Genomic DNA, 20884 nt, shown 5'->3' with positions numbered 1-20884 from the left:
GAAATAGATTCAACAGGTAGTGCCTTACCTTTGTATAAGCCGGCTTATGCCCACTCACGTCAGACCACTGGCTCGTGCCTGTCCGTTCGACAACCTCGGACCGTCCAAACCTCCAACTTCCACCCCAATACCGCAGGACGAGCCCCCAAACTGTTACGGATTCAAATATTGGGGATGGATACAAGAGGAAAAACCACAATAACAACACTGGTCCGGCCGGGTTGAGTCAAACGATGATTTTAATGATCACACGCGTGGGAGATGGACACCGTACGCAGACAGCATCAGATCTCAAAATGGTGGAGCATTGATCAAACTCTTATAGCCTCTAAAACTACTCAAAACTACTCAAAGGATAAATTCAATTGGTTTATTATTTTGTTACATAAGTTGAAAAAAGTAAAACAAGTAACTACAGAAACAACAAAAGAAAAGTTAAACAAGCAAATAAGTAAATGAAGGGGGGAAAGGAGGAGGGGAGAAAACCCCAACAACCCCCTCTGAGCAAGCACGAGGCGACAGTGGGGAGGAAAAACTGCCTTTTGACGGGCAGAAACCTCCAGCAGAACCAGGCTCAGGAGGGGACAGTCAACTGCTGGGACTGGTTGGGGGGGAGGGTGAAAAAAGAAAAAAGATGAAGAAGGTGGAGAATATGTGTTAGAGGGGACAGGAGAGGTGAAAAGTAAGATGGATCACAGGTGGAGGAGGACGAGGCTAAATCATCTGAATAAGCAGCAGAACCAGCCTTTTTTCTTCTTTTTCAGGTATTTTTCCATGAGCTCGTGCTCCAGGAGAAGGATTCTCAATTGATCGTTTGTTTCTGCATTCTGCTGCTCGAGTCGCTGGCATCTTTGCTCCATTTCTTTTAAGGTTTCTTGTTTTTTTCTAAGCTTTTCTGTCAGGTCTTTGTATGTTGCCTCCTCCATTAGATTTGCCTTGCACATGTCTGTATTTCTCTCTTGTTGCTTTTGTGCCTGCATTTCAATTATTTGGCTCTTCAAGTCATTGGACTTCAACAACATGTCTTTAATGACCGCTGAGTGTTTTCTCTTCATTCCATCAATCCTACGCTGCATCTTTGAACATCGTTTCTCCAGTATTTCCTTTTCTCTTTGCAGTTCAGGTGTTTCATTACAAAATTCTAGCAATGCTAGATTCCTTCTCTCAAAGTCCTGGAGAATACGTTTTTCTTCTTCCTGTTGCTTTTTTTCTTCAAGAAGCTCTTCATTTTTGCACTTTGTTTCACCAAACCTGACTTTCAGATCGTTGTACAAGTTCTGCATGGCTTTGAGTTTGTCCTGCATTTGTATTTCCTGTTCAGTCTTCTGTTGGTGGATTTTTTCAATTGTTTTTTCCGCTTCATTGAGCTTTCCTTGAAGCACCTGATTCTGTTTCTCAGTGTTTTGGAGATCCCACTGTATCTCCTCAATAGCAGCTTTCTTTCCTTGAAGCTGGGCAGCTGTTTCTTTTAATTCAGCAGTCTGTGTTCCTGATGAAAGAAAACGAGAAAAAATCTTCTCTCGTCCTTCACCAAACTTCTCTCCCGAGCCCTCATTGATCATTTTTATATCAGGCTGGCGTTGCTGTTTTTCTTCCAGGTCGTTTTTTTGTGCTTCCAGTTGTCTGCACTTTTCCTCTAGTTGAAGCTTCTCTTCTTCAATTTGTTTAATTTTGTAATGCAGGTCAGAATTTTCCTTCTGACTTTCCTGTAATGCTCTTTGGACTGATAAGACACCATCCGTGGTCATTTCTCCTGGAGAGATTGGCCGGCCAGAACACAAAGGACAGGCAGCATAATCTTGTTGTCTTTTTTGGCGTTTTCGTGGACGCATGTTGGAGCCTGTGCAGTGACTCTGAAAAGGCTTAGAAATATTTCCAAATGTATCTCTGGTCGAACGTTTGAAGGCTGTGAACAAACTGATTTTAAAATTGCTGTTGCTGATCCCTATTTATAGACTTCAGAACTTCAGAACTTCAAAGGATCAAAGGCAACAAAGTCCTTGTTCTTGTGACATCATCACTCCGTAAACCAATCAGATTGTCACATGACATTTTAGAATGGGGATGTTTTTTTTTAATTGTTTTCAAATTTAACTTTAGTGTTTCTTAGTTTAACACCAGTTGGTCTAACACCCCCCCGCCCAATTTAGTTGATTCACATATTAATTGCCACAAACACGTGTCAATAATAAATTTTATGATAAATGTTTTTTCATTATCCTACCTTTATAAAAGGAAACATTATTTAAAGCAGCGGTCCCCAACCTTTTTTGCGCCACGGACCGGTTTATACCCAACAATATTTTCACCGACCGGCCTTTAAGTATGGAACGCCAGGACTGCCATAATGAATTAATTAAATACACCATTAAATAATTAATTAAATGTGGCAATAATTAATTAAAATTGGAATTAATTAATTAACTAAATAGTTATGACACATGTAATTAATTAATTATGTATTTCACATTTTAATTAATTATTGACACATTTAATTCAGTTTAATTTGAGATTAAACTGACTTTTAAAATGTTTTTATACAAAGAGGAAAGAGAAGGCGCATTTCCACCGAGAGGAGCAGGGTTTGCAACAGCATGTTCATCATGAAGTCTGCAACCTGGACAGTAATATTATATCATCTGTTTTTTAATAGTTATTCAACTGTGTTCTAAGCACCAGCTGTCTGTTAGAATGTGATTTTTTTCTTTTTTCTTTTTTTTTCTTTTTCGGTCATGTTATGTTTAACTGTCAAAGGTTTGTTACAAACTATGAAACACATCGTGCAGACTTCTGGATGTTAGAAGAAAACTAATACTGCTCATGAAGGAGACTAAAGGCAGGAAGGTGTCCTTTAAAACTAAACATGTTAATAGGACCTCCCTATTTATATAATAGTTTATGCGGTAAAAAAATACATTTTTCCTGGCCAAAATATATTTCAAATATATGGTAAATATATTTTGTATTTGTGATGCTCCGAAAAAATATATTTTTGAAATTGAAAATATATTTCTTTCAAACCAAAATACATTTCAAAACAGATTTTAGGGTGAAGAAAATACATTTCCAACCTCTCTCTCTCTCTCTGTCTGTCACACACACAGACACACAGTCAGACAGACACTGTGAGGTGTGCAGTACAAAATTTGAATTTCAGTGCTTTTTGATTTGTATCTCTCTTTCTGTCTCTCTGTCTGTCTGTCTGTCACACACACACACACACACACACACACACACACACAGTCAGACACACAGTCAGACAGACACTGTGAGGTGTGCAGTGCAAAATTTGAATTTCAGTGCTTGGTGATTTGTCTCCCTCCAGTGGCCCACTGCAGGTATGATGAGGCTTAAATAAGATAAGAGATAAGATAAGATAAAACTTTATTAATCCCTCGGGTGGGTTCCTCTGGGAAATTCGGTTCCAAATAAGCACAGCACCGACAGAAGTTATAGAGTTACAGAATATTATATGTATATATATATATATATATATATATATATACACACACATATATAAATACAAAGACATATATAGATAAAAATATACAAAGGGGATAAATAGAATAAATAGGAATAAAATAAAAATAAAAATACAAGTGGATTGCACATTTCAAGTATGGAGTCTATTGCACCGTTGACTATTAACAAAAAGTATTGCACAAAGGTAATTGCACAGTGAGGTGAAGAGGCACTACAGCTTAGTTGTTCCCCCCTCCTTTGTCCTCCTGTTTCCCCTCCCTCTCCCCTCCAGAGAGGAGTTAAACAGTCTGATGGCGTGTGGGACAAAGGAGTTTTTAAGTCTGTTGGTTCTTGTCTTGGGGAGAAGCAACCTGTCACTGAACAGGCTCTTCTGGTTGTTTATGGCCGTGTGCAGAGGATGCCCAGCATTGTCCATAATGTCCAGCAGTTTCTTTAGTGTCCTTTTCTCTGCCACTGTCACCAGAGTGTCCAGCTTCATGCCGACCACAGAGCCAGCCTTCCTGATCAGTTTTTCCAGCCTGGATGAGTCCTTCTTTGCTGTGCTGCTCCCCCAGCACACCACAGCATAGAAAAGTACTCCAGCAACCACCGACTGGTAAAACATCCTCAGGAGCTTCCTGCAGATGTTAAAAGACCTCAGCCTCCTGAGGAAGTACAGTCGGCTTTGGGCTTTTTTATACAGGTGCTCTGTGTTGCATGACCAGTCCAGTTTGTTGTCCACCCACAGCCCGAGGTACTTGTACTTGTTGACCACCTCCACCTCCTCCCCCTCTATCTGAACCGGCAGTGGACCTGCTCTGGACCTCCCAAAGTCCACAACCAGTTCCTTAGTCTTTGAGGTGTTGAGTTGCAGGTGGTTTGTGTGACTCCATGCGACAAAGTTCCTCACCAGACTTCTGTACTCCTCTTCCTGATCATTCCAGATACACCCCATGATGGCTGTGTCGTCTGCAAACTTCTGAATGTGGCATAATTCAGAGTTGTAGCAGAAGTCAGAGGTGTACAGGGTGAAGAGAAGTGGGGACAGCACAGTTCCCTGTGGTGCTCCTGTGCTGCTGACCACAGTGTCAGACGTGATGTCCTTCAGCCTGACGTACTGTGGCCTGTCGGTGAGGTAGTCGGAGATCCAAGCGACCAGGCAGGGGTCCACCTCCATCCTGTTCAGTTTTTCCTGAAGCAGACAGGGCCGGATGGTATTAAAGGCACTGGAAAAGTCAAGAAACAGGATCCTGACCGTGCCTTTTCCCCCATCCAGGTGTGAGTGGGCTCTATGCAGGAGGTACAGGATGGCATCCTCCACTCCGACACCCGCCTTGTAGGCGAACTGTAGTGGGTCCTGGGCATGTTGTACCTGTGGTCGGAGGAGGTTGAGGAAGAGCCGCTCTAGAGTCTTCATAAGATGTGACGTCAGTGCCACCGGTCGGAAGTCATTCAGCTCATTGGGCCGGTTCCTTTTGGGGACCGGGACAATGCAGGATGTCTTCCATAGGGCGGGCACTCTCCCCAGTCGCAGACTGAGATTGAAGACTCGTTGTAGCGGCTCCCCAAGTTCAGCAGCACACGCCTTTAGCATCCTCGGACACACCTTGTCTGGACCTGCTGCCTTTCTGGAGCGAAGCTTCCTCAGTTGTCTCCTGACCTGATCCACTGTGACACTGGGAGATGATTGGAAGGAGGGGGGGGGGAGATGTCTTGCTGTTGAGAGAGGGATTGGAGGAGGGGGGTGTCATCATAGTGTCAGGAAGGGGGGGGAGCGAGGGAGGAAGGAGAGTGGGGAGAGGGCTCTGTAGTAAAGGTGAGGGTGAGGGTGGGGGGGTTGTGGGCTGGTCAAACCTGTTGAAGAAGTTGTTGAGTTCGTTTGCCTTCTCCACAGTCCCCCCCACTGTGCTTTTCTTGGTGTTGTGGCCTGTGATGGTTTTCACACCATTCCAGACCTCCCTCATATTGTTCCTCTCCAACTTCTGCTCCACCTTCCTCCTGTAGGTGTCCTTTGCTTCCCTCAGGCAGCGTTTCACCTCCCGCTGTGCTGCTTTCATCTCCTCCTTCACTTTGCTCCTGAAAGCCTTCTTCTTCATGTTGAGGACAGCTTTGACTTCCTGTGTTACTTCCTGTGTTAAATGATAGGATAGGATAGGGATAGGGTTATGGGGAAAAAGCCAGGAGAGGATGGGACAAAAGTGGAATAACTGAAAAAGTAAGAGGTGTAGAGGGCTGATGTTGGTGTCTAGGTGGGGGTTTTGGTTGGTGCCGGACGCTGTGGCGAAGAGCCCACGCCGATGGCTTCTTCGGTTCTGGAGATATGGCGAATGGGACCAAAAAGGATGGGACAAAACGGTCCCAATGGGAGAAAGGAAGGTGCAGAGGGCCTGGTTCTACTGTCATTGCATTGCCCGTGTCCGGGCGCATCCGCAGGTGCCCAACATGGCATGGTTCAGAGTACCTTTGCAGGATGGGGCAGTAGTTGGAGAACGGTCGTGTGATGCGTCCACGGATGCAGAATCGTTCCCCGACTCCAAGCATGCCCGCCGTGTCTTTGTCAGACCCTCCTATCTGGAGATAGAGCTGCAAACCTTTTTCGGAAGCACTTTCCCTGCACAGAAGCGTCTGCAGCAGGAGACCGCAGAAGGGACAGCAGAACCAGGCCTTTGGAGCACTGCGTCATCTCCTGGTCCACACATGCCATCACGACGCACTGTACAAGGGGAGAGCAAGGCATCGTCGGTTGCCGCAAACAGTACAATCGCCTTCTGCGTCTGTCATTCTCTTTCGTTTGTTTGAGCGCTTGTTTTTTAAATACACAGCAAGTGTCACTCATTCTCTCTCTCTCTCTCTCTCTCTCTGTCTGTCACACACACAGACACACACATAGACACACAGTCAGACAGACACTGTGAGGTGTGCAGTGCAAAATTTGAATTTCAGTGCTTTTTGATTTGTATCTCTCTCTCTCGCTCTCTCTCTCTCTCTCTCTCTCTGTCTGTCTGTCTGTCACACACGTACACACACACACACACACACACACACACACACACACACACTTACACACACCAAAGCACACAGACAGAAGCAGGGCAGCTGCTGTGCAACTGGGATTTGACAAGAGGGGCTCCCTCTGCTGGCTCAATGCGGTACAAAGTGTCAGAAAGTGTTAGTGCCGCAGAAATTAACAGCTTTGGACAATCAATTGCATCTGTGGTCCACAGGAGGGCGCCCAGTTGGCAAGTCCTGTGCATTGCATATTAATGCCGTTTCAATTGCACTCACATGTGCTTTTTGTGTAAAAGAGAGACACGCACACACACACGCACACACACACACACACACACAGACACACACACACACACACAGTCAGCAGCTCAGAGATGAGGGAAAAGCAACAGAAATCAGGAGAGATTTCAATGTGAGGAGATGGCCTGTGATGCTGGGCCATTGTGTAACATTGGAATGAGTACCTGTGGCTGGGGGGTGCTCCTCAAAGGTCCCGGGAGGAGGAGGCGAGGAGGCTACGGGTGGCTGGCCTTGGGCTGCGCCTCAGGAACGTCATTTATTCTGCGTGGCGCCGCGTGTGCCCTGTGCAGCTTGGATGTCTGCCGCTGACGCTCTGTGGCTCCTGTTCCTCTCATCTCCTGGTCCACACATGCCATCACGACGCACTGTACAAGGGGAGAGCAAGGCATCGTCGGTGGCCGCAAACAGTACAATCGCCTTCTGCGTCTGTCATTGTCTGTCGTTTGTTTGAGTGTTTGTTTTTTTAAATACACAGCAAGTGTCACTGTCTCTCTCTCTGTCTCTGTCTGAGTGCGCCTAACTTTTTTTCTTATGCACACCATTAAAAAAAGTTGGTCGCACCCAAATCAGCGTTCAAAGATTGATGGCTCCCTGTCAGAGAACTGGCTATGAATTTCAGATCGATCAGGCCTTAACTTAACAAAAAAGTTATCAATCGTTCTTTTCATCTTTTCTCATTGCCCACGGTCAGTTATATCCACTTCTGTCGGTCCTAGGATATTCACTAGGGCTGGGTATCATCACTGATTTCTATAATCCACTTGATTCCGATTCACAAGGTTCGATTTGGTGCAATTTTTCCTCAGACAGTGAGAAGTCTTATAATTCTGATCATTTATCAGTACTGACACTAAACTTTATCAGAGATGTGAACATCACAGCACATGCCGTTGTGTCAAAGTAACTGATAATAAAATACAAAAAAAACATGAAGGAGATTTTCCTGGCATGGATTTTATAGCAGATAACCTTAAAAATATTCTGCAATTATACCTAATTTGAAAAAGTTTAAATTTCTTCAGTATTGAACAGCAGAAATTAAGCTTTCTTGTCCGAGGTCATTTAAGTACAAAGAAAAGAAAAGACAGCGGCCGCCAGCGCTATAAACAACGGTAGACTGATGGGTAATAAGTGAATGAGTAATGCGGAAAACAGATGTTTGAGATGGGAAACTTTTCCTGAAGTACAAAGCGAGAGCTGTGCATGAACTGTGGTTTTTATCGTGTTGGAAGCAAAACAGCAAAAGTAAGAGGGAATTAATGACGATATTTATCAAATGTGAAGCGTAGTTTGGTTCTTCTTTTGCTGCTGGCCCAGTGAATTTTGGTTGAAGAGAGACAAAACCTGCAGCCCAGAATCTTGCGCAAAAAAGACGTAAAGACGATTCAGACACGACGAATCAGAATTAGTGAGCTTTTGGCTTTCAGCCCCCACGGCGACTAAGCTAATTCTGATGCGTCGGTCCGCTCTGTGTTTACGTCTTCGTGTGGAATGCGTTTCCTGCTCTCATTTGCTGGTTGTTGTTGAAATAGTTTTGAGAGCTTTAACCTGAGATTCTGGCGTTTCTGGTAAAAGACATTTATATTCATTCAATTCAGGATTTAATGAATCGGTATCGCTTCATTGAAGCTACTCACCTTTCTCTATCCACCTGCACTTTCAGCTGGACCAAGGACATTTACAGAGGTCCCGCCCCTGACTATCTCTGATTTGTTTAGACCACGAAGGGGAATGATGTGTGTCTGTTGTTGATCACATGGATGTCTGCGGCAAATTTTACAAACACTTCTCATAATGACTAACTACTCCTGACATTTTTGAGATGTTAGCTCTTTATACAACGAAGTTATAGTGGGATACAAATAATATCAGGCTGATCCTGCCACAATTTGTTCCCCCTGTGTAAATCACGGACAAACAGTAGCCCACATTGCTGATTTTTCGTTCACAAACACTTCTTATTATGACGCATTACTCCTGAAACTTTGGAGGATTTAGCTCTTTATAGAGTAAAGTTACAGGAGAATAAAAATAGTTATCAGCCAAAATGTTAATGGTTTATTAAAATAATCCCATCTGATACCTCGTGAGATAAGATAAGATAAGATAACTCTTTATTGTCATTGCACAGTCATACATAGTACAGTAGTACAATGATATTGGAAAACTGTCCTATGTCGGCTTTTCCAATAAATATATAATTTTAGATATAATAATAATAATAATAATTATATATATATATATATATATATATATAAAATTTTCTGTTGTAACCCTCAAACTGAATGGTAATGTAACGATACTAATTTTTCACTTTTTCACAAAATGAAAACATCAGTACCTCCTGCGTGCTCCCAGCACAGGGGAAACAAATTCTGTCGGGGATACGTACTTTGGCACAACAGATCCAAGTATAAAAACAATAACAAATACAATTTCTAGGTTCCATAACAGTTTTTATCATTACTTTATTGTGGATTAGGTGAAGAGTTGTTAAATGTAGACAATTTAAATAATAGATTAATGCAATAGCAAATTGTGCCTTTTTCTCAGATGGACAGCAGATGGAGTGAGAGGAGATGAGGTAGGAAGAGAGGCAAAGATTGAGTCATGGGCAGAGCCTAGTTTATTTCTCACAGTTTTTTAAAAATTCTCTTGCTTTATGGTTCTTAGCGCTGTTACCAGTCTTTGCATTTATCATTGTTTTAAGTGTCTTGATTTTAACTGGATCTAAAAGGCTTGGATCTCCACATCGTTGGTGGGAGAAGGTTATCAGGGTGGCTTCAAAATTTGCGACCACATGTTTGCTTTGCATTTTCCCCACCAAGTTGAAGTCACTGATTTTGCTGTTCCAGACTTTTGGAATCTCAGCTGAAACCCACATTCGCCAGGGTAATCTGTCGTAACCGGAACAGTGGAGGCTGGAGGTGTAATGCCGTCTTTTTGCAAAATGTCATTTGAATGAGCCAGTGAACGACACCCACTCAACGACACTGAATGAGCCAGTGAACGACACCCACTCAACGACACTGAATGAGCCAGTGAACGACACCCACTGAACGTCCCACTGAACGCTGTTGATGGCTTTTGAGGTTCTGGAGATATGCCTAATCGGAACAAAAAGGACGGGACAAAACATGTTTCTCAGGTCTGGTAGAACAGTAGCTGATTCTATAATGAACAGAATAAACAATAATTGAAAGATATAATAATTCTGTCACACACTACAGCGGTTGTCAACTTATTTCTGCACAAACTCGCCTCACCTGGGAGACATGAAAAATATTATGCACCTTCACGTTAAGAGGCAGAACCAGCTGAACGGTAACAGGATTTTGACTTTGCTTCCACTGGGAAAGGACCAATAAATTGAGAATATAAACCCTTCATGCTCCTTTCAAGCTCCACTACCCTGATACTATGTACATTTAAGATAAAGCTTTTTTTGTTTTCAGTATATGTAAAAGTATGGCTTTGTTATTCTATGTAATAATTTCTGAAAAACCTTTAGGCATTTATTTTATAAAGTGCATTTGTTATGATTTCAAGTAACACGCTAACAGCCTCACTGCTCACCTTTCGCTCTTATAATCTAGCCAACCTTTATGTGCTTGAGTAAGAAAACGGTATCTCACTGTACAGTAACTGATCAGCCAGTATGGTTTTAGGACATTTTGAATGAGGCAGAATGACATTTTCATTATTGTTATTATTTTTATTTTTATTTATTTATTTATTTATGTATTTATCTTTGCTTTACCAGCCTTCTGAAATCTCAGCTGAAAACCATATTCTCCATGGTAATCTGTTGTTACTGGGACGGTGGAGGCTTGGGATGTAATGCCATCTTTGTGCAAACTGTCATTTGGTATCTCTCCCTTAATTGCTGGTCATTGATGATCAACATATCGATGCAGCTATCTGTCCTCCATATGTACAATTATATAAACATACAGACACACAGACACCTTTTAAGCCCTTGTCCTCTGATCAGGTGTCCATGTAGCATTTACCTGGACCACTGTCGCCAAACCATCTGTTTCATAATACATGTAATGTTTAATCTGCACTGGTCACTCCACTTTATTGTCATTGATATTTATATTTAAAAGTGCAATACTGTAATTTTCTGCTGCTCATTCCTGTGCAATATTCCATCTGCCCTCCCGTCATATTTCTTTTCAAGATTTTCTTATTTAATCACTAGTGTACATATATTTATATTTATAGATACATATATATATTTAGTCATCTTTTCTCTTTTACCATGTCTCTCTAATATTTTGCTCCTTACTATTTTTCTATTTTCTTATTATTTTATTTTATTATATTTTCTCCTACTGTATCATGCTGCTGAGTGACTGCTGCTCGTCAAACACATTTCATTGCAATGTTGACCCTGTGCTAACTTGCATATGACAAATAAAACTGAAAACTGAAAACATGTAAGCTAATGGTCCCAACGTGCTTAAGATACATTTTTAAATTATCTGTGTAATTTCTGTTCATATTTAAATTAAGAGGGGGTGGCAGTAAAAACTCTGTAACAGAAATGTCATCAAGTACATTGTCAAACGATTGCGCTGTACGGACTCGCGTACTTGACTACTGAGAAACGGCTTTCACGTCAGACTTCTCTGCGCATTTCATTTACTGCTAAGCTGCTTAGCGGCTCTTATTTATCCAAAGTGCGACACCTGAGCGCAGACCCGGGCTGTTAAACAAATATGAGTCAATGCAGATGTCAGACAGACTGTCCAAATTCTCCCAAAGAATCTGCAGGCACCTTTTTAAAATTGGCTTAGAATAGAAAATTCTAAGTCTATTATTGAGATATTCTTATTTTCTGTTAGTAGTTAATCTTTCAAATGACAAGAGATAATGCCTAGATATCTCACCTCATCTTTCATCTGTGTATTACATATTAACTGCAGGAGACACTCATGTAGAGATAGTATCTCACATTTATTATTATTATTGTTATTATTCATCTGTAAACCTGACGTGTTTCATAATCGCCTTGGCTATGTTAATCATCATGCTCTTCAGGAGGCGTCAAGACGCGGGGAACACAGATGAGAAATTAAAATAACAGTCAACACTTTAATTTTAACTTTAGAGCACAAAATACAAACTTTGAAATCTGAAATTTAAAATGTCTTGTTGGTGACAGAAAGAATTTAGACAACTAAGAAAATGTGTAATAAGGGTAAACTATTGTATATGTACAAAAAAAGATGCTTCTTATTAGTAGATGTAAAACACAGGACTGCAGTTAAAATGAAAAATGTCCTGATGATACAGAAACGATAACTCGACGAATAGAATTTGGACGCGTCTGCCGCTTGTCAAACACCTATTCAGTAGTAGCCGCCATTGTAGCCATAGTAAAAGGGTCTGTGTTGGGTGTACGGGGCATAGTGGTTACGCCTGACCATTTTTTGCAGTATACCGTTATGCCGTTCGGGCTAAGAAATGCCCCAGCCACCTTCCAGCGGCTGATGAACACTGTGTTACATGGAGTCAGAAATTGTGAAGTGTATCTGGATGATATAGTTGTCTAGGTGGGGGTTTTGGTTGGTGCCGGACGCTGTGGCGAAGAGCCCACGCCGATGGCTTCTTCGGTTCTGGAGATATGGCGAATGGGACCAAAAAGGATGGGACAAAACGGTCCCAATGGGAGAAAGGAAGGTGCAGAGGGCCTGGTTCCACTGTCATTGCATTGCCCGTGTCCGGGCGCATCCGCAGGTGCCCAACATGGCATGGTTCAGAGTACCTTTGCAGGATGGGGCAGTAGTTGGAGAACGGTCGTGTGATGCGTCCACGGATGCAGAATCGTTCCCCGACTCCAAGCATGCCCGCCGTGTCTTTGTCAGACCCTCCTATCTGGAGATAGAGCTGCAAACCTTTTTCGGAAGCACTTTCCCTGCACAGAAGCGTCTGCAGCAGGAGACCGCAGAAGGGACAGCAGAACCAGGCCTTTGGAGCACTGCGTCATCTCCTGGTCCACACATGCCATCACGACGCACTGTACAAGGGGAGAGCAAGGCATCGTCGGTTGCCGCAAACAGTACAATCGCCTTCTGCGTCTGTCATTCTCTTTCGTTTGTTTGAGCGCTTGTTTTTTAAATACACAGCAAGTGTCACTCATTCTCTCTCTCTCTCTCTCTCTCTCTCTGTCTGTCACACACACAGACACACACATAGACACACAGTCAGACAGACACTGTGAGGTGTGCAGTGCAAAATTGGAATTTCAGTGCTTTTTGATTTGTATCTCTCTCTCTCGCTCTCTCTCTCTCTCTCTCTCTGTCTGTCTGTCTGTCACACACGTACACACACACACACACACACACACACACACACACACACACACACCAAAGCACACAGACAGAAGCAGGGCAGCTGCTGTGCAACTGGGATTTGACAAGAGGGGCTCCCTCTGCTGGCTCAATGCGGTACAAAGTGTCAGAAGGTGTTAGTGCCGCAGAAATTAACAGCTTTGGACAATTAATTGCATCTGTGGTCCACAGGAGGGCGCCCAGTTGGCAAGTCCTGTGCATTGCATATTAATGCCGTTTCAATTGCACTCACATGTGCTTTTTGTGTAAAAGAGAGACACGCACACACACACACACACACAGACACACACACACACACACACACACACACACTCAGCGGCTCAGAGATGAGGGAAAAGCAACAGAAATCAGGAGAGATTTCAATGTGAGGAGATGGCCTGTGATGCTGGGCCATTGAGTAACATTGGAATGAGTACCTGTGGCTGGGAGGTGCTCCTCAAAGGTCCCGGGAGGAGGAGGCGAGGAGGCAGCGGGTGGCTGGCCTTGGGCTGCGCCTCAGGAACGTCATTTATTCTGCGTGGCGCCGCGTGTGCCCTGTGCAGCTTGGATGTCTGCCGCTGACGCTCTGTGGCTCCTGTTCCTCTCATCTCCTGGTCCACACATGCCTTCACGACGCACTGTACAAGGGGAGAGCAAGGCATCGTCGGTTGCCACAAACAGTGCAATCGCCTTCTGCGTCTGTCATTCTCTTTCGTTTGTTTGAGTGCTTGTTTTTTAAATACACAGCAAGTGTCACTCTCTCTCTCTCTCTCTGTCTGTCACACACACACACACAGACACACACACACAGACACACAGTCAGACAGACACTGTGAGGTGTGCAGTGCAAAATTGGAATTTCAGTGCTTTTTGATTTGTATCTCTCTCTCTCTCTCTCTGTCTCTCTTTCTGTCACGCACACGCACACACACACACAGACAGACACACAGTCAGACAGACACTGTGAGGTGTGCAGTACAAAATTTGAATTTCAGTGCTTTTTGATTTGTATCTCTCTCTTTCGCTCTCTCTCTCTCTCTGTCTGTCTGTCTGTCTGTCTGTCACACACGTACACACACACACACACACACTCACACACACACACACCAAAGCACACAGACAGAAGCAGGGCAGCTGCTGTGCAACTGGGATTTGACAAGAGGGGCTCCCTCTGCTGGCTCAATGCGGTACAAAGTGTCAGAAGGTGTTAGTGCCGCAGAAATTAACAGCTTTGGACAATCAATTGCATCTGTGGTCCACAGGAGGGCGCCCAGTTGGCAAGTCCTGTGCATTGCATATTAATGCCGTTTCAATTGCACTCACATGTGCTTTTTGTGTAAAAGAGAGACACGCACACACACACGCACACATACACACACACACAGACACACACACACACACACACAGACACACACACTCAGCGGCTCAGAGATGAGGGAAAAGCAACAGAAATCAGGAGAGATTTCAATGTGAGGAGATGGCCTGTGATGCTGGGCCATTGTGTAACATTGGAATGAGTACCTGTGGCTGGGGGGTTAGGGTTAGGGGTTAGGGTTAGGGGGTTAGGGTTAGGACGTGGGTTACGGGTTAGGGTTAGGGTTAGGGTTAGGGTAGGGTTAGGGGGGTTAGGGTTAGGGGGTTAGGGTTAGGGTTAGGGGTTAGGGGTTAGGGGTTAGGGTTAGGGTTAGGGTTAGGTTATGGGGAAAAAGCCAGGAGAGGATGGGACAAAAGTGGAATAACTGAAAAAGTAAGAGGTGTAGAGGGCTGATGTTGGTGTCTAGGTGGGGGTTTTGGTTGGTGCCGGACGCTGTGGCGAAGAGCCCACGCCGATGGCTTCTTCGGTTCTGGAGATATGGCGAATGGGACCAAAAAGGATGGGACAAAACGGTCCCAATGGGAGAAAGGAAGGTGCAGAGGGCCTGGTTCTACTGTCATTGCATTGCCCGTGTCCGGGCGCATCCGCAGGTGCCCAACATGGCATGGTTCAGAGTACCTTTGCAGGATGGGGCAGTAGTTGGAGAACGGTCGTGTGATGCGTCCACGGATGCAGAATCGTTCCCCGACTCCAAGGATGCCCGCCGTGTCTTTGTCAGACCCTCCTATCTGGAGATAGAGCTGCAAACCTTTTTCGGAAGCACTTTCCCTGCACAGAAGCGTCTGCAGCAGGAGACCGCAGAAGGGACAGCAGAACCAGGCCTTTGGAGCACTGCGTCATCTCCTGGTCCACACATGCCATCACGACGCACTGTACAAGGGGAGAGCAAGGCATCGTCGGTTGCCGCAAACAGTACAATCGCCTTCTGCGTCTGTCATTCTCTTTCGTTTGTTTGAGCGCTTGTTTTTTAAATACACAGCAAGTGTCAATCATTCTCTCTCTCTCTCTCTCTCTCTCTCTGTCTGTCACACACACAGACACACACATAGACACACAGACAGACACACAGTCAGACAGACACTGTGAGGTGTGCAGTGCAAAATTTGAATTTCAGTGCTTTTTGATTTGTATCTCTCTCTCTCTCGCTCTCTCTCTCTCTCTCTCTCTGTCTGTCTGTCACACACGTACACACACTCTCTCACACACACACACACACACACACACACACACACACACACACACACACAGACAGACACACAGTCAGACAGACACTGTGAGGTGTGCAGTACAAAATTTGAATTTCAGTGCTTTTTGATTTGTATCTCTCTCTTTCGCTCTCTCTCTCTCTCTCTCTCTGTCTGTCTGTCTGTCACACACGTGTACACACACACACACACACACACACACACTCACACACACCAAAGCACACAGACAGAAGCAGGGCAGCTGCTGTGCAACTGGGATTTGACAAGAGGGGCTCCCTCTGCTGGCTCAATGCGGTACAAAGTGTCAGAAGGTGTTAGTGCCGCAGAAATTAACAGCTTTGGACAATCAATTGCATCTGTGGTCCACAGGAGGGCGCCCAGTTGGCAAGTCCTGTGCATTGCATATTAATGCCGTTTCAATTGCACTCACATGTGCTTTTTGTGTAAAAGAGAGACACGCACACACACACGCACACATACACACACACACACGCACACACACACACACACACACACACACACACACACACACACAGAAACACACACACTTAGCGGCTCAGAGATGAGGGAAAAGCAACAGAAATCAGGAGAGATTTCAATGTGAGGAGATGGCCTGTGATGCTGGGCCATTGTGTAACATTGGAATGAGTACCTGTGGCTGGGGGGTGCTCCTCAAAGGTCCCGGGAGGAGGAGGCAAGGAGGCAGCGGGTGGCTGGCCTTGGGCTGCGCCTCAGGAACGTCATTTATTCTGCGTGGCGCCGCGTGTGCCATGTGCAGCTTGGATGTCTGCCGCTGACGCTCTGTGGCTCCTGTTCCTCTCATCTCCTGGTCCACACATGCCTTCACGACGCACTGTACAAGGGGAGAGCAAGGCATCGTCGGTTGCCACAAACAGTGCAATCGCCTTCTGCGTCTGTCATTCTCTTTCGTTTGTTTGAGTGCTTGTTTTTTAAATACACAGCAAGTGTCACTCTCTCTCTCTCTCTCTGTCTGTCACACACATACACACACACACACAGTCAGACAGACACTGTGAGGTGTGCAGTGCAAAATTGGAATTTCAGTGCTTTTTGATTTGTATCTCTCTCTGTCTCTCTCTCTCTCTCTTTCTGTCTCTCTGTCTGTCTAACTGTCACACACACACACACACACACACACACACACAGACAGACACACAGTCAGACAGACACTGTGAGGTGTGCAGTACAAAATTGGAATTTCAGTGCTTTTTGATTTGTATCTCTCTCTGTCTCTCTCTCTCTTTCTGTCTCTCTGTCTGTCTAACTGTCACACACACACACACACACACACACACACACACACACACACACACACACACACACACACACAGTCAGACAGACACTGTGAGGTGTGCAGTGCAAAATTTGAATTTCAGTGCTTGGTGATTTGTCTCCCTCCAGTGGCCCACTGCAGGTATGATGAGGCTTAAGTGATAGGTTATGGGGAAAAAGCCAGGAGAGGATGGGACAAAAGTGGAATAACTGAAAAAGTAAGAGGTGTAGAGGGCTGATGTTGGTGTCTAGGTGGGGGTTTTGGTTGGTGCCGGACGCTGTGGCGAAGAGCCCACGCCGATGGCTTCTTCGGTTCTGGAGATATGGCGAATGGGACCAAAAAGGATGGGACAAAACGGTCCCAATGGGAGAAAGGAAGGTGCAGAGGGCCTGGTTCTACTGTCATTGCATTGCCCGTGTCCGGGCGCATCCGCAGGTGCCCAACATGGCATGGTTCAGAGTACCTTTGCAGGATGGGGCAGTAGTTGGAGAACGGTCGTGTGATGCGTCCACGGATGCAGAATCGTTCCCCGACTCCAAGGATGCCCACCGTGTCTTTGTCAGACCCTCCTATCTGGAGATAGAGCTGCAAACCTTTTTCGGAAGCACTTTCCCTGCACAGAAGCGTCTGCAGCAGGAGACCGCAGAAGGGACAGCAGAACCAGGCCTTTGGAGCACTGCGTCATCTCCTGGTCCACACATGCCATCACGACGCACTGTACAAGGGGAGAGCAAGGCATCGTCGGTTGCCGCAAACAGTACAATCGCCTTCTGCGTCTGTCATTCTCTTTCGTTTGTTTGAGCGCTTGTTTTTTAAATACACAGCAAGTGTCAATCATTCTCTCTCTCTCTCTCTCTCTCTCTCTGTCTGTCACACACACAGACACACACATAGACACACAGACAGACACACAGTCAGACAGACACTGTGAGGTGTGCAGTGCAAAATTTGAATTTCAGTGCTTTTTGATTTGTATCTCTCTCTCTCTCGCTCTCTCTCTCTCTCTCTCTCTGTCTGTCTGTCACACACGTACACACACTCTCTCACACACACACACACACACACACACACACACACACACACACACACAGACAGACACACAGTCAGACAGACACTGTGAGGTGTGCAGTACAAAATTTGAATTTCAGTGCTTTTTGATTTGTATCTCTCTCTTTCGCTCTCTCTCTCTCTCTCTCTCTGTCTGTCTGTCTGTCACACACGTGTACACACACACACACACACACACACACACTCACACACACCAAAGCACACAGACAGAAGCAGGGCAGCTGCTGTGCAACTGGGATTTGACAAGAGGGGCTCCCTCTGCTGGCTCAATGCGGTACAAAGTGTCAGAAGGTGTTAGTGCCGCAGAAATTAACAGCTTTGGACAATCAATTGCATCTGTGGTCCACAGGAGGGCGCCCAGTTGGCAAGTCCTGTGCATTGCATATTAATGCCGTTTCAATTGCACTCACATGTGCTTTTTGTGTAAAAGAGAGACACGCACACACACACGCACACATACACACACACACACGCACACACACACACACACACACACACACACACACACACACACACACAGAAACACACACACTTAGCGGCTCAGAGATGAGGGAAAAGCAACAGAAATCAGGAGAGATTTCAATGTGAGGAGATGGCCTGTGATGCTGGGCCATTGTGTAACATTGGAATGAGTACCTGTGGCTGGGGGGTGCTCCTCAAAGGTCCCGGGAGGAGGAGGCAAGGAGGCAGCGGGTGGCTGGCCTTGGGCTGCGCCTCAGGAACGTCATTTATTCTGCGTGGCGCCGCGTGTGCCATGTGCAGCTTGGATGTCTGCCGCTGACGCTCTGTGGCTCCTGTTCCTCTCATCTCCTGGTCCACACATGCCTTCACGACGCACTGTACAAGGGGAGAGCAAGGCATCGTCGGTTGCCACAAACAGTGCAATCGCCTTCTGCGTCTGTCATTCTCTTTCGTTTGTTTGAGTGCTTGTTTTTTAAATACACAGCAAGTGTCACTCTCTCTCTCTCTCTCTGTCTGTCACACACATACACACACACACACAGTCAGACAGACACTGTGAGGTGTGCAGTGCAAAATTGGAATTTCAGTGCTTTTTGATTTGTATCTCTCTCTGTCTCTCTCTCTCTCTCTTTCTGTCTCTCTGTCTGTCTAACTGTCACACACACACACACACACACACACACACACAGACAGACACACAGTCAGACAGACACTGTGAGGTGTGCAGTACAAAATTGGAATTTCAGTGCTTTTTGATTTGTATCTCTCTCTGTCTCTCTCTCTCTTTCTGTCTCTCTGTCTGTCTAACTGTCACACACACACACACACACACACACACACACACACACACACACACACACACACACACACACACACACACACAGTCAGACAGACACTGTGAGGTGTGCAGTGCAAAATTTGAATTTCAGTGCTTGGTGATTTGTCTCCCTCCAGTGGCCCACTGCAGGTATGATGAGGCTTAAGTGATAGGTTATGGGGAAAAAGCCAGGAGAGGATGGGACAAAAGTGGAATAACTGAAAAAGTAAGAGGTGTAGAGGGCTGATGTTGGTGTCTAGGTGGGGGTTTTGGTTGGTGCCGGACGCTGTGGCGAAGAGCCCACGCCGATGGCTTCTTCGGTTCTGGAGATATGGCGAATGGGACCAAAAAGGATGGGACAAAACGGTCCCAATGGGAGAAAGGAAGGTGCAGAGGGCCTGGTTCTACTGTCATTGCATTGCCCGTGTCCGGGCGCATCCGCAGGTGCCCAACATGGCATGGTTCAGAGTACCTTTGCAGGATGGGGCAGTAGTTGGAGAACGGTCGTGTGATGCGTCCACGGATGCAGAATCGTTCCCCGACTCCAAGGATGCCCGCCGTGTCTTTGTCAGACACTCCTATCTGGAGATAGAGCTGCAAACCTTTTTCGGAAGCACTTTCCCTGCACAGAAGCGTCTGCAGCAGGAGACCGCAGAAGGGACAGCAGAACCAGGCCTTTGGAGCACTGCGTCATCTCCTGGTCCACACGTGCCATCACGACGCACTGTACAAGGGGAGAGCGAGGCATCGTCGGTTGCCGCAAACAGTACAATCGCCTTCTGCGTCTGTCATTCTCTTTCGTTTGTTTGAGCGCTTGTTTTTTAAATACACAGCAAGTGTCAATCATTCTCTCTCTCTCTCTCTCTCTCTCTCTGTCTGTCACACACACAGACACACACATAGACACACAGACAGACACACAGTCAGACAGACACTGTGAGGTGTGCAGTGAAAAATTTGAATTTCAGTGCTTTTTGATTTGTATCTCTCTCTCTCTCGCTCTCTCTCTCTCTCTCTCTCTGTCTGTCTGTCACACACGTACACACACTCTCTCACACACACACACACACACACACACACACAGTCAGACAGACACTACAAACAAACAGTACAATCGCCTTCTGCGTCTGTCATTCTCTTTCGTTTGTTTGAGTGCTTGTTTTTTAAATACACAGCAAGTGTCACTCTCTCTCTCTCTCTCTCTCTCTCTCTCTGTCTGTCACACACATACACACACACACACAGTCAGACAGACACTGTGAGGTGTGCAGTGCAAAATTGGAATTTCAGTGCTTTTTGATTTGTATCTCTCTCTGTCTCTCTCTCTCTCTCTTTCTGTCTCTCTGTCTGTCTAACTGTCACACACACACACACACACACACACACACACAGACACACAGTCAGACAGACACTGTGAGGTGTGCAGTACAAAATTGGAATTTCAGTGCTTTTTGATTTGTATCTCTCTCTGTCTCTCTCTCTCTTTCTGTCTCTCTGTCTGTCTAACTGTCACACACACACACACACACACACACACACACACACACACAC

The 20884-nt window shown here is 45.4% G+C and overlaps 1 protein-coding gene across 1 annotated transcript in view; it reads right to left on the bottom strand.

The window, feature by feature from the left end:
* Nucleotides 1-9219: 9219 nt before the first annotated feature.
* The window catches only part of LOC146380931 (uncharacterized), a 27048-nt gene continuing 15383 nt past the window's right edge, over nucleotides 9220-20884 (bottom strand). The window contains exons 7-10 of the mRNA XM_084936860.1: nucleotides 18691-18891; nucleotides 16345-16545; nucleotides 13550-13750; nucleotides 9220-12799 (exon numbers count right to left, since the gene is read on the bottom strand). Of these exons, the coding sequence (XP_084792986.1) occupies nucleotides 12644-12799; nucleotides 13550-13750; nucleotides 16345-16545; nucleotides 18691-18891 (759 nt within the window). The 3' untranslated portion in view covers nucleotides 9220-12643. The remainder of the gene's footprint in view (nucleotides 12800-13549; nucleotides 13751-16344; nucleotides 16546-18690; nucleotides 18892-20884) is intronic.

The sequence above is a fragment of the Perissodus microlepis genome, chromosome 8 (genome assembly GCF_051167445.1).
Source record: "Perissodus microlepis isolate ML-2025 ecotype Zambia chromosome 8, ASM5116744v1, whole genome shotgun sequence".
NCBI classification, from domain to species: Eukaryota; Metazoa; Chordata; class Actinopteri; order Cichliformes; family Cichlidae; genus Perissodus; species Perissodus microlepis.
Note: the sequence above shows the minus strand (reverse complement) of the source record. Positions and strands in the feature narration are given on the sequence as shown.